Below are 12,500 nucleotides of genomic sequence, written 5' to 3' on the forward strand. Positions count from 1 at the left end.
GGGGCGGAGCGGGAGAGTTCCCAGCTGAATGTTCGAGTCACAAGGGCAGAAGAATCCTCCAACCAGTCAGTCTGGGTTGGATTTAAATCGAGTGTACGTCCGCAAAAAACGCTCCAGCCGGTGTGGCCACGCAAAAGCTGCCTTTATTTCAGCCACTCGAGCCTTCAAGCTCACATATAACGGAAGCAGGCCCTGCAGGGCATCAGCGGCAGTAGGTTGACCCCCATCAGGGGCCCCGCTAGAGTCCAGTGAACACTGTTCATGCACAATACATGTGTGTGGGAATCTCAATGGGTCTCACTCTCGCCTCTGGGTCAGAAGGTCGTGGGTTCGAGCCCCCACTCTAGAGACTCGAGCCCCGTAATCCAGGCCCGACACTCCCCCGGTGCCAGTACTGACGGAGCGCCGCACTGTCGGAGGGGCGGTACTGAGGGAGCGCCGCACTGTCGGAGGGGCAGTACTGAGGGAGCGCCGCACTGTCGGAGGGGCAGTACTGAGGGAGCGCCGCACTGTCGGAAGGGCAGTACTGAGGGAGCGCCGCACTGTTGGAGGGGCGGTACTGAGGGAGCGCCGCACTGTCGGAGGGGCGGTACTGAGGGAGCGCCGCACTGTCGGAGGGGCGGTACTGAGGGAGCGCCGCACTGTCGGAGGGGCGGTACTGAGGGACCGCCGCACTATCGGAAGGGCGGTACTCAGGGAGCGCCGCACTGTCGGAGGGGCGGGTACTGAGGGAGCGCCGCACTGTCGGAGGGGCGGTACTGAGGGAGCGCCGCACTGTCGGAGGGGCGGTACTGAGGTAGCGCCGCACTGTCGGAGGGGCGGTACAGAGGGAGCGCCGCACTGTCGGAGGGGTGGTACTGAGGGAGCGCCGCACTGTCGGAGGGGCAGTACTGAAGGAGCGCCGCACTGTCGGAGGGGCAGTACTGAGGGAGCGCCGCACTGTCGGAGGGGCAGTACTGAGGGAGCGCCGCACAGTCGGAGGGGCAGTACTGAGGGAGCGCCGCACTGTCGGAGGGGCGGTACTGAGGGAGCGCCGCACTGTCGGAGGGGCGGTACTGAAGGAGCACCGCACTGTCGGAGGGGCGGTACTGAAGGAGCGCCGCACTGTCGGAGGGGCGGTACTGAGGGAACGCCGCACTGTCGGAGGGGCGGTACTGAGGGAGCGCCGCACTGTCGGAGGGGCGGTACTGAGGGAGCGCCGCACTGTCGGAGGGGCGGTACTGAGGGAGCGCCGCACTGTCGGAGGGGCAGTACTGAGGGAGCGCCGCACTGTCGGAGGGGCAGTACTGAGGGAGCGCCGCACTGTCGGAGGGGCGGTACTGAGGGAGCGCCGCACTGTCGGAGGGGCGGTACTGAAGGAGCGCTGCACTGTCGGAGGGGCGGTACTGAGGGAACGCCGCACTGTCGGAGGGGCGGTACTGAGGGAGCGCCGCACTGTCGGAGGGGCGGTACTGAGGGAGTGCCGCACTGTCGGAGGGGCGGTACTGAGGGAGCGCCGCACTGTCGGAGGGGCGGTAGTGAGGGAGTGCCGCACTGTCGGAGGGGCGGTACTGAGGGAGCGCCGCACTGTCGGAGGGGCGGTACTGAGGGAGTGCCGCACTGTCGGAGGGGCAGTACTGAGGGTGCGCCGCACTGTCAGAGGAGCAGTGCTGAGGGAGCGCCGCACTGTCGGAGGGGCGGTACTGAGGGCGCGCCGCACTGTCAGAGGAGCAGTGCTGAGGGAGCGCCACACTGTCGGAGGGGCGGTACTGAGGGAGCGCCGCACTGTCGGAGGGGCGGTACTGAGGGAGCGCCGCACTGTCGGAGGGGCGGTACTGAGGGAGCGCCGCACTGTCGGAGGTGCCGTCTTTCGGATGAGACATTAAACCCGAGGCCCCCCGTCTGCCCTCTCAGGTGGATGTAAAAGATCCCACGGCCACTATTGGAAGAAGAGCAGGGGGGAGTTCTCCCCGGTGTCCTGGGCCCAATATTTATCCCTCAACCAACATCACTAAAACAGATGATCTGGTCATTTATCACATTGTCTGTTTGTGGGAGCTTGCTGTGCACAAATTGGCTGCCGCGTTTCCTACATTACAACAGTGACCACACTTCAAAAAAAGTCCTTCATTGGCTGTGAAGCGCTTCGGGACGTCCTGAGGTGGTGAAAGGAGCTGGAGAAATGGGAGTCTTTCTTTCTTTACGATACGGCGCAATCGCCCTTGAGTCAGAAGGTCGTGGGTTCGAGCTCCCACTCCGGAGGACTCGAGCACCATAATCCAGGCCCAACACTCCCCGGCCTCACGAGGGACTTCTAGGCCCTAGTTGAGCAGCGTCCAACTGAACCTCACCACTCGGCCTTTCTTGAAAAGGTATAAGACCGAAAATGGTCCGAAAAAAACCTATCCGTGGAAACATGAGAAATAGGAGCGGGATTCGGCCATTCGGCCCCTCGAGCCTGCTCCGCCATTCAATAAAATTACGGCTGATCTTCGACCTCAACTCCACTTTCCCGCCCGATCCCCATATCCCTGGATTCCCCTAGAGCCCAAAAATCTCTCGATCTCGGCCTTGAATATACTCAACGACGGAGCCTCCACAGCCCTCTGGGGCAGAGAATTCCAAAGATTCACTGCCCTCTGAGTGAAGAAATTCCTCCTCATCTCAGTCCAAAATGGCCAACCCCTTATCCTGAGACTGTGACCCCTGGTTCTAGACTCTCCAGCCAGGGGGGAAACAGCCTCTCAGCATCTACCCTGTCAATCCCCCTCAGAATCTTATATATTTCAGATGTAATATCTCCAAGTTTGCAGACAAAACAAAGTTGGGTGGGCGTGTGTGCTGTGAGGAGGATGCAGAGAAACTCCAGTATGATTTGGACAGGTTGGGTGATTGGGCAGATGCAATATAACGTGGATAAATGTGAGGTTATCCACTTTGGTGGCAAAAACAGGAAGGCAGATTATTATCTGAACAGCAATAGATTGGGAGAAGGGGAAGTGCAACGAGACCTGGGTGTCCTTGTGCACCAGTCGCTGAAGGTAAGCATGCAGGTGCAGCAGGCGGTTAAGAAGGCAAATGGTATGTTGGCCTTCGTAGCGAGAGGGTTTGAGTACAGGAACAAGGATGTCTTGCTGCAGTTGTACAGGGCCTTGGTGAGACCACACTTTGAGTATTGTGTGCAGTTTTGGTCGCCTTATCTGAGGAAGGATGTTCTTGCCATGGAGAGAGTGCAGCGAAGATTCGCCAGACTGATACCTGGGATGGCAGGAATGACGTTTGAGGAGAGATTGGGTCGATTGGGCTTATACTCGCTGGAGTTTAGAAGAATGAGAGGGGATCTCATTGAAACTTATAAAATTCTAACAGGACTAGAGAGACTCAATGCAGGAAGGGTGTTCCCGATGGCGGGGGAGTCCAGAACCAGGGGTCACAGTCTAAGGATAAGGGGTAAGCCATTTAGGACAGAGATGAGGAGGAATTTCTTCACCCAGAGAGTGGTGAACCTGTGGAATTCTCTACCACAGAAGGCAGTAGAGGCCAAATTCATTAAATATATTCAAGAAGGAGTTGGATATATTTCTTAAGGCTAAAGGGATCAAGAGGTATGGGAAGAAGGCAGGGACAGGGTACTGAATTTGGATGATCAGCCATGATCTCATTGAATGGCGGAGCAGGCTCGAGGGGCCGAATGGCCTACTCCTGCTCCTATCTTCTATGTTTCTATGAAGAAATTTCTCCTCATCTCAGTCCTAAATGGCCGAGCCCTTATCCTGAGACTGTGTGACCCCTGGTTCTAGACTCTGCAGCCAGTGGGGAAACAACCTCTCAAGAGGCAAAGGACTTACCCGCAAGGCAGGGGGAAGGCCCGAGGGCATCGCTCGGAAGCGGTTGCGGCCAAGACGCAAGTAGATGAGCTTCTTCAGCGGCCGGAGAGAGGTGGGGTTGAGGTTGCCATCGTTCAGCCCGTTTCCTTCCAGTTCCAGGGTCAGGAGTCTGTGGAGCCCTGCGGCAGATAAGAGAGTCAGAACCGGTGCTTGAGAGGACGGAGAGAGAGGAAGAGAGAGAGAAAGAGAGAAAGAAAGAAAGAGAGAGAGAAAGAGAGAAAGAGAGAGAGAAAGAGAGAGGAAGGAAGAAAGAAAGACAGAGAGATTCCCATTTCTCCAGCGCCTTTCACCACCTCAAGACGTCCCAAAGTGCTTCACAGCCAATGAAGTACATTTTGTGGTCACTGTTGTATTGTGGGAAACGCGGCAGCCAATTTGCGCACAGCAAGCTCCCACAAACAGCAATGTGATAATGACCGGATCATCTGTTTTTGTAGTGATGTTGGTTGAGGGATAAATATCGGCCCCAGGACACCGGGGAGAACTCCCCCCTGCTCTTCTTCCAATAGTGGCCGTGGGATGTTTTACGTGCACCTAAGAGAGCAGATGGGGGCCTTAGGTTTAACGTCTCATCCCGAAAGACGGCACCTCTGACAGTGCGGCACTCCCTCAGTACTGCCCCTCCGACAGTGCAGCGCTCCCTCAGTACTGCCCCTCCGACAGTGCGGCGCTCCCTCAGTACCGCCCCTCCGACAGTGCGGCGCTCCCTCAGTACCGCCCCTCCGACAGTGCGGCGCTCCCTCAGTACCGCCCCTCCGACAGTGCGGCGCTCCCTCAGTACCGCCCCTCCGACAGTGCGGCGCTCCCTCAGTACCGCCCCTCCGACAGTGCGACGCTCCCTCAGTACTGCCCCTCCGACTGTGCGGCGCTCCCTCAGTACTGCCCCTCCGACAGTGCGGCGCTCCCTCAGTACTGCCCCTCCAACAGTGCGGCGCTCCTTCAGTACTGCCCCTCCGACAGTACGGCGCTCCCTCAGTACTGCCCTTCCGACTGTGCGACGCTCCCTCAGTACCGCCCCTCTGACAGTGCGGCGCTCCCTCAGTACTGCCCCTCCGACAGTGTGGCGCTCCCTCAGTACTGCCCCTCCGACAGTGCGGCACTCCCTTAGTACTGCCCCTCCGACAGTGCGGCGCTCCCTCAGTACCGCCCCTCCGACAGTGCGGCGCTCCCTCAATACCGCCCCTCCGACAGTGCGGTGCTCCCTCAGTACCGCCCCTCCGACAGTGCGGCGCTCCCTCAGTACTGACACAGGGGGAGTGTCGGGCCTTGATTATGTGGCTCGATCTCTGGAGTCCCGTTCACCCATCACCCCCTGTGCTCGCTGATCTACATTGGCTCCCAGTCCGGCAATGCCTCGATTTTCAAATTCTCTTCCTCGTGTTCAAATCCCTCCGTGGCCTCCTTGCGCCCCTCTCCCTATCTCTGAAACCTCCTCCAGCCCTACAACCCTCCCAGATCTCTGCGTTCCTCCAATTCTGGCCTCTCGCGCATCCCCCGATTTCCATCACTCCACCATTGGCGACCGCGCCAGGGCCCCGAGCTCTGGAATTCCCTCCCTAAACCTCTCCGCCTCTCTCTCTCCTCCTTTAAGACGCTCCTTAAAACCGACCTCTTTGACCCAAGCTTTTGGTCGCCGGTCCCTAATATCGCCTTAAGTGGCTCGGGGTCAAATTTTTGTCTGATTTACGCTCCTGTGAAGCGCCGTGGGACGTTTTACTACTTTAAAGGCGCCGGATAAATGCAAGTTGTTGTTGAAATCACAGGACGCATATCACAGCTGGTGAGAGTGGGGATTGGGAGAACTTATCCGTCAAACCATCCAATCAGTCCCACTCCCCCCTGTTCTTTCCCCACAGTCCGGCACATTTTTCCCCGTCAAGTATTTCTCCAATTCCCCCTTTTGAAAGTTACTGTTGAATCTGCTCCCACCGCCCTTTCAGGCAGCGCGATCCAGATCACAACAACTCGCTGCGTAAAAAACATTCTCCTCATCTCCCCCTATGGCTCCTTTGCCGATTATCTTATGGTACGTTGGGCAGCCATCGTGGATGTCTTTCATAAGAACGTAAGAAATAGGAGCAGGAGTCGGCCATTCGGCCCCTCGAGCCTGCTCCGCCATTCAATCAGATCATGGCTGATCTTCGACCTCAACTCCACTTTCCCGCCCGATCCCTCGATTCCCCTCGAGTCCAAAAATCAACCGATCTCAGCCTTGAATATACTCAAAGACTGAGCCTCCACAGCCCTCTGGGGCAGAGAATTCCAAAGATTCACCGCCCTCTGAGTGAAGAAATTCCTCCTCATCTCAGTCCAAAATGGCCGACCCCTTATCCTGAGACTGTGACCCCTGGTTCTAGACACTCCAGCCAGGGGGGAAACAGCCTCTCAGCATCTACCCTGTCAATCCCCCCCCCTCAGAATCTTATATGTTTCAATGAGATCACCTCTCATTCTTCTAAATTCCAGAGAGTATCGGCTCAATCTCTCCTCAAAGGACAATCCCTCTCATCCCAGGAACCAGTCTGGTGAACCTTCGTTGCACTCCCTCTATGGCAAGTATATCCTTTCTTAGGTAAGGAGACCAAAGCTGCGCACAGTACTCCAGGTGTGGTCTCACCAGGGCCCTATATAATTGCAGTAAGACGTCTTTACTCTTATACGCAAATCCCCTTGTAATAAAGGCCAACAGCGAAGGTTCACCAGACAGATTCCTGGGATGGCAGGACTGTCGTGTGAGGAGAGATTGGGTCGACTCGGCCTGTATTCACTAGAGTTTAGAAGAATGAGAGGGGATCTCATTGAAATGTATAAAATTCTGACCGGGCTAGACAGACTGGGTGCAGGGAGGATGTTTCCCCTGGCTGGGGGGGTCTAGAACGAGGGGTCACAGTCTCAGGATACGGGGTAGGGCATTTAGGACTGAGATGAGGAGAAATTTCTTCACTCAGAGGGTGGTGAACCTGTGGGATTCTCTACCACAGAAGGCTGCGGAGGCCAAGTCACTGAATATATTTAAGAAGGAGATAGATAGATTTCTAGACACAAAAGGCGCCAAGGGGTATGGGGAGAGAGCGGGAATATGATATTGAGATAGAGGATCAGCCCTGATCATATTGAATGGCGGAGCAGGCTCGAAGGGCCGAATGGCCGACTCCTGCTCCTATTTTTCTATGTTCTATGTTTCTAACTTTCAGTGATTCGTGTAGAAGGACACCCAGGTCCCACATTTCGATAAAAGTGAGACTTGGAAGCCACGATGGCGATGGCTTCATGTGTGGCTTAAAGGATACCACACACAGTCTAATTACGGCTCAGTTATAAATCACAGAGAGCTAATGAGTGACTGCTCAGAGACCCACGCGCTATAGATGTGGTCTATCAAGCATTACTTAAAGTGCATTGCAACCCATCACGCACCATACTTACCCGAGATTCAGTGAAGGTCAGGAAGGAAGTCGGGGAGTTCCAAACGCTGGAAACCTGAGAATCAGACGGAGATGTCCTGATGGACCTGACTTGTGATGGTCTCAGTTGGGTCTCACACCCTACTTTGAGTCAGAAGGTCGTGGGTTCGAGGGGCAGTACCGAGGGAGCGCCGCACTGTTGGAGGGGCAATACTGAGGGAGCGCCGCACTGTTGGAGGGGCAATACTGGGGGTGCGCCGCACTGTTGGAGGGGCGGTACTGAGGGAGCACCACACTGTCGGAGGGGCAGTAATGAGGGAGCGCCACACTGTCGGAGGGACAGTAATGAGGGAGCGCCGCACTGTCGGAGGGACAGTACTGAGGGAGCGCCGCACTGTCGGAGGGACAGTAATGAGGGAGCGCCGCTCTGTCGGAGGGGCGGTGCTGAGGGAGCGCCGCACTGTCGGAGGGGCAGTGCTGAGGGAGCGCCGCACTGTCGGAGAGGCGGTACTGAGGGAGCGCCACACTGTCGGAGGGGCCGTAATGAGGGAGCGCCGCACTGTCGGAGGGGCAGTACTGAGGAAGCGCCGCACTGTCGGAGGGGCAGTACTGAGGGAGCGCCACACTGTCGGAGGGACAGTAATGAGGGAGCGCCGCACTGTCGGAGGGGCGGTACTGAGGGAGCGCCGCACTGTCGGAGAAGCTGTCTTTCAGGATGAGACGTTAAACCCGAGACCCCTGTCTGCCCTCTCAGGTGGATATAAAAGATCCCACGGCCACTATTGGAAGAAGAGCAGGGGGGAGTTCTCCCCGGTGTCCTGGGACCCAATATTGATCCCTCAACCAATATCACTGAAAAATACAGACGATCTGGTCATTATCACATTGCTGTTTGTGGGAGCTTGCTGTGCCCATGTTGGCTGCCGTGTTTCCTACATTACAACAGTGACCACACTTCAAAAAAAGTCCTTCATTGGCTGTGAAGGGCTCAGGGACGTCCTGAGGTGGGGAAAGGCGCTGGAGAAATGGGAGTCCTTTATTCTCTTTTCCGGATTCAGCTGGACATTTTCCATCATCTCAACTCACCTCAGTTCAACCAAAATTTAGAATTATTTTTTGGGGAGAGAGGTGGGGGATTTTTGTGTTCAGAAGCAGATCTTTTTCTTCACCTTGTGTCAGCTCCTAGACTGTCTGTGTGTGTGTGTGAGTGTGGCCTCTTGTGCATCCCCCGATTTCCATCACTCTGCCGTTGGCGACCGCGCCAGGGCCCCCAAGCTCTGGAATTCCCTCCCTAAACCTCTCCGCCTCTCTCTCCTCCTTTAAGACGCTCCTTAAAACCGACCTCTTTGGTCACCTGTCCCTAATATCTCTTCATGTGGCTCGGTGTCAAATTTTATTTGATAATCGCTCCGGGGAAGCGCCTTGGGACGTTTTACTACGTTAAAGGCGATATATAAATGCAAGATGTTGTTGTAACTTGGCTCGTGTGCAGTTACCAACCCACCCAGAGTGTTTTGGAAGCTCCAGGAACTGAAGCTTAATCTCCTCTGGGACACTGCAGCGAGCTAACCCAGGAGAGAACGACCAGGGGGATGAAGAAATAAATGGTGTATTTTTTTTAATCATTTTCTTTGTTTTTTTTTATTCGTTCCTGGGATGTGGGCGTCGCTGGCAAGGCCAGCATTTATTGCCCATCCCTAGTTGCCCTTGAGAAGGTGGTGGTGAGCCGCCCTTCTTGAACCGCTGCAGTCCGTGTGGTGAAGGTGCTCCCACAGCGCTGTTAGGGAGGGAGTTCCGGGATTTTGACCCAGCGACGATGAAGGAGCAGCCGATATATTTCCAAGTCAGGATGGGGTGTGTGACTTGGAGGGGAACTTGGAGATGGTGGTGTTCCCGTGCGCCTGCTGCCCTTGTCCTTCTAGGTGGAAGAGGTCGCGGGTTTGGGAGGTGCTGCCGAAGAAGCCTTGGCGAGTTGCTGCAGTGCATCTTGTAGATGGTCCACACTGCAGCCACGGTGCGCTGGTGGTGGAGGGAGTGAACGTTTAAGGTGGTGGACGGGGCGCCAATCAAGCGGGCTGCTTTGTCCTGGATGGTGTCGAGCTTCTCGAGTGTTGTCGGAGCTGCAACTCATCCAGGCAAGTGGAGAGTGTTCCATCACACTCCTGACTTGTGCCTTGTAGATGGTGGAAAGGCTTTGGGGGAGTCAGGAGGTGATAGAAACATTGGAGGCGGGGCATCAAAGGTCTTTTGATTGACTGTCGCGGATCATCCAATCCGGGGACGAGGAGACTGTTCACTGGCCAATCAGAGGTGGAAGGCGGGACGTCGGGAGGATTGGCGTTTCTGGCGACCAATGGCGGGAGTGTGTTGGGGGGGGGGGGAGCTGTTGCAGGTCATGTGACACGGCGCAGCCAATCAGAGTTGCCAAACCTATAGCCAGAGCCCAATTAAGAATCCTTGGGGCCCTGGGTTGTGTTGGCTCACACTCACACTCACACATTCGCACTCACTCTGATCAGTCCGTAAGGGTGACCCCGAGCTTCCGGTCGCCTGTCACTTTAATTCTCCGCTCCACTCCCAGTCTGACCTCACCATCCTCGGCCTCTTGCATTGTTCCGATGAAGCTCAACGTAAGCTCGAGGAACATCTTTCGGTTAGGCACTTTACAGCCTTCTGCACTCAACATTGAGTCCAACAATTTCAGACCATAACCTCGGCCCCCATCTTTTTTTCCCATTTTTTTTCTCTCTCTCTCACATGGCCGCTGTCGATCATTGTGAAATCGCCATTTACACTTCATCTCGAGCCACCTTTTGTTTCTTAACTTGTCCCGTTACCATCTCCTTGTACCTCGCACCATCACCCCTTTTGTCTCTTAGGCCCCGATTTTCTGCCAGCCATCGGGCGGGTTTTCAGGCGGGCGGGGGCCGAAAATCGCAGATTTAGGGGGTCGCGACCCCCCCCCCGCGCCCCCCCCCGCCTGATTCCCCGCCCCGTCCGACTTTCGGACCGCCGTTTCTCTGCGACCCGAATCAGTCCCGCCCGCTGCTGGCGGGACTGGCCGTCGGGACCCTAATCAGCAATTATTGGCATGTTGAATGCCATTTTAAGGGGCCCTTGCTATTTTCACGGGTTCCCCAGGGCAGCACGGTGGCATAGTGGTTAGCACTGTTGCCTCACAGCGCCAGGGACCCGGGTTCGAATCCGGCCTCGGGTGACTGTCTGTGTGGAGTTTGGACATTCTCCCCGTGTTTGCGTGGGTTTCCTCCGGGTGCTCCGGTTTCCTCCCACAGTCCAAAGATGTGCGGGTTAGGTTGATTGACCATGATAAAAATTGACCCTTAGTGTTAGGGGGGATTAAATACGTGGGGTTACGGGGTTACGGGGATAGGGCTTGGGTGGGATGGCTGTCGGTGTAGGGACCGGGTGCTAGGGTTTGGATGATCAGCCATGATCTCGTTGAATGGCGGAGCAGGCTCGAAGGGCCGAATGGCCTACTCCTGCTCCTATCTTCTATGTTTCTATGTAAACACGCCTGCTGATGAAACCTGGCGTGAAGCATCCCGGCTTGCTTGCTCTCAGCTGCAGGTCATTCGGGAAAGCTGAGATTTAAAGGGACAGCATTTGTATGTTGAAGGACCTTGTTGTTGCAGGCTTGGGGCTACTTCTTCAAGGCTTAGGCACAGCTGTGGAAGGTTGGAGTCTCACACACTTCTCCAATGTGAGCTCCTGGGAAGCCCCTCTCGCCACCCTCACTCAGCGCTTCCTCAGCGGAGGCATCTACCAGAAGCATGGGACGCCTTTGGCACCTTCCCTTCTTGCCATTAGAGGATCTCCAGCCACAGAGGCGGCAGCAGCAGAACCAGGAACAGCAGGATCAGCAACAGGAGCACCAGGCTGCTGCTCACTCACCCGAAGCTGCACAGGCCAGAAGGGGCCAGCGCTTGGAAGTGGCTTGAGAGCACCTTGCTGCGCTTTAGGGGGCCATGGGGACCCGTTTCTGCACTGGCAGTCCTACTCAGAAGGACTTCCATGAAGGTCTGGTTTCTCTGTTCAACAGATGGCCAACGCTCCTCAAGAGATGTCATTCTCTTATGAGCACTCACCATGTTTTCCCTACCCTGGCGACTTATCTCCTCCATGGAGGTTGCCAACCTTTCCATGGTGATGCGTTCATGCGCCAATGACTCCACAAAGGCTCTGCTCATGGTCGCTGTGGACTCCTCCATTCGCTCCACACTCGCAGCGACCCTGGAGACAAAACCTGCCAGAGACTCCTGCATCTGTGCATGGAGATCCATCACCTCTTCTCTTGCGGATGGACCCAAAGGCAGAGGGTCGACATGCAGCGCAGCTGAGCTGAGCTGGCAGAGCCCTGCGCCCTCCGACGAGGACTCTCCACTGCTGTCCCTGTCTCCAGAATCTGCTGAGGCTCACTTGTGAGCTGTGAAACACCAGGTGACAACACGACTCTATGTCCCGAAGGTCCCCCCGAGGTGTGAGTGTCTGCGCTGGTGCTGGGTGCGTTAATTCTGTTGACGCTGCACCCTCAGAGGTTGGAGCTTCCTCTGAGGAGTCTGGCTGCACAGCCTCTTCCTCCTCCACAGTGAGGATGGGGGCTCTGGATGGTACTGTGGGGGAGTAAAGGAAGGAGTTAGAGATGTAATGCCAAGGTTCTTCTGGTGACTCCCAGTGAGTTGGCATCTGCTGACACCTGCATCCATGCAGCCTTGGTTTCAGTGGGAGGCCTCTTCCTCCCTGGCCTAGGGAAGAGGACCTCCCTGTGGGCCCTAACCCCATCCAATAATGCCTGCAGTGAAGCCTCGTCGAATTTGGAGGCAGCTCGGGGTCTGGCACTGACCACAGCTGCTGCAGTCTCCTCTGCCATCCTGCATGGTTCGTTTGGAAACCTTCAGAGGATGCAGTGCTTGCTGTGGACCTTGAAAGCACCACGAATGATGACATCATACTGTGGGGCTTTCTGACTGGAAATGGACAATTAGCAAGGGTTCCCACACGCTGGAACTTAATTGGCCACTTGAGGGAAAATTGCGTGCAGTTGGCTGACCCATTTTTTTTCGGGTCGGAACCCCACATTCGGGGAACCCGCCCATTTCCCGCACGATCCACAAAATCGGGCCCTTAATCTCTCCTGCCTTCCATCCAATCACAGACCTTCCCTTTTGTTCTTTCCTCCCCTCCCCCCTTTCCCCGCCCCCTACACTCGCTT

At 56.1% G+C, this 12,500-nt stretch overlaps 1 protein-coding gene across 1 annotated transcript in view; it reads right to left on the minus strand.

Annotated features, from left to right (window-relative positions):
* Positions 1 to 3,731: 3,731 nt before the first annotated feature.
* The window catches only part of LOC147086818 (uncharacterized), a 60,748-nt gene continuing 51,979 nt past the window's right edge, over positions 3,732 to 12,500 (minus strand). The window contains exon 6 of the mRNA XM_085978327.1: positions 3,732 to 3,985. Within this exon, the coding sequence (XP_085834453.1) occupies positions 3,732 to 3,985 (254 nt within the window). The remainder of the gene's footprint in view (positions 3,986 to 12,500) is intronic.

This window comes from Somniosus microcephalus, unplaced genomic scaffold (assembly GCF_052327205.1).
Source record: "Somniosus microcephalus isolate GS21.2 unplaced genomic scaffold, FLI_Smic_1.0 unresolved_chr7, whole genome shotgun sequence".
NCBI classification, from domain to species: Eukaryota; Metazoa; Chordata; class Chondrichthyes; order Squaliformes; family Somniosidae; genus Somniosus; species Somniosus microcephalus.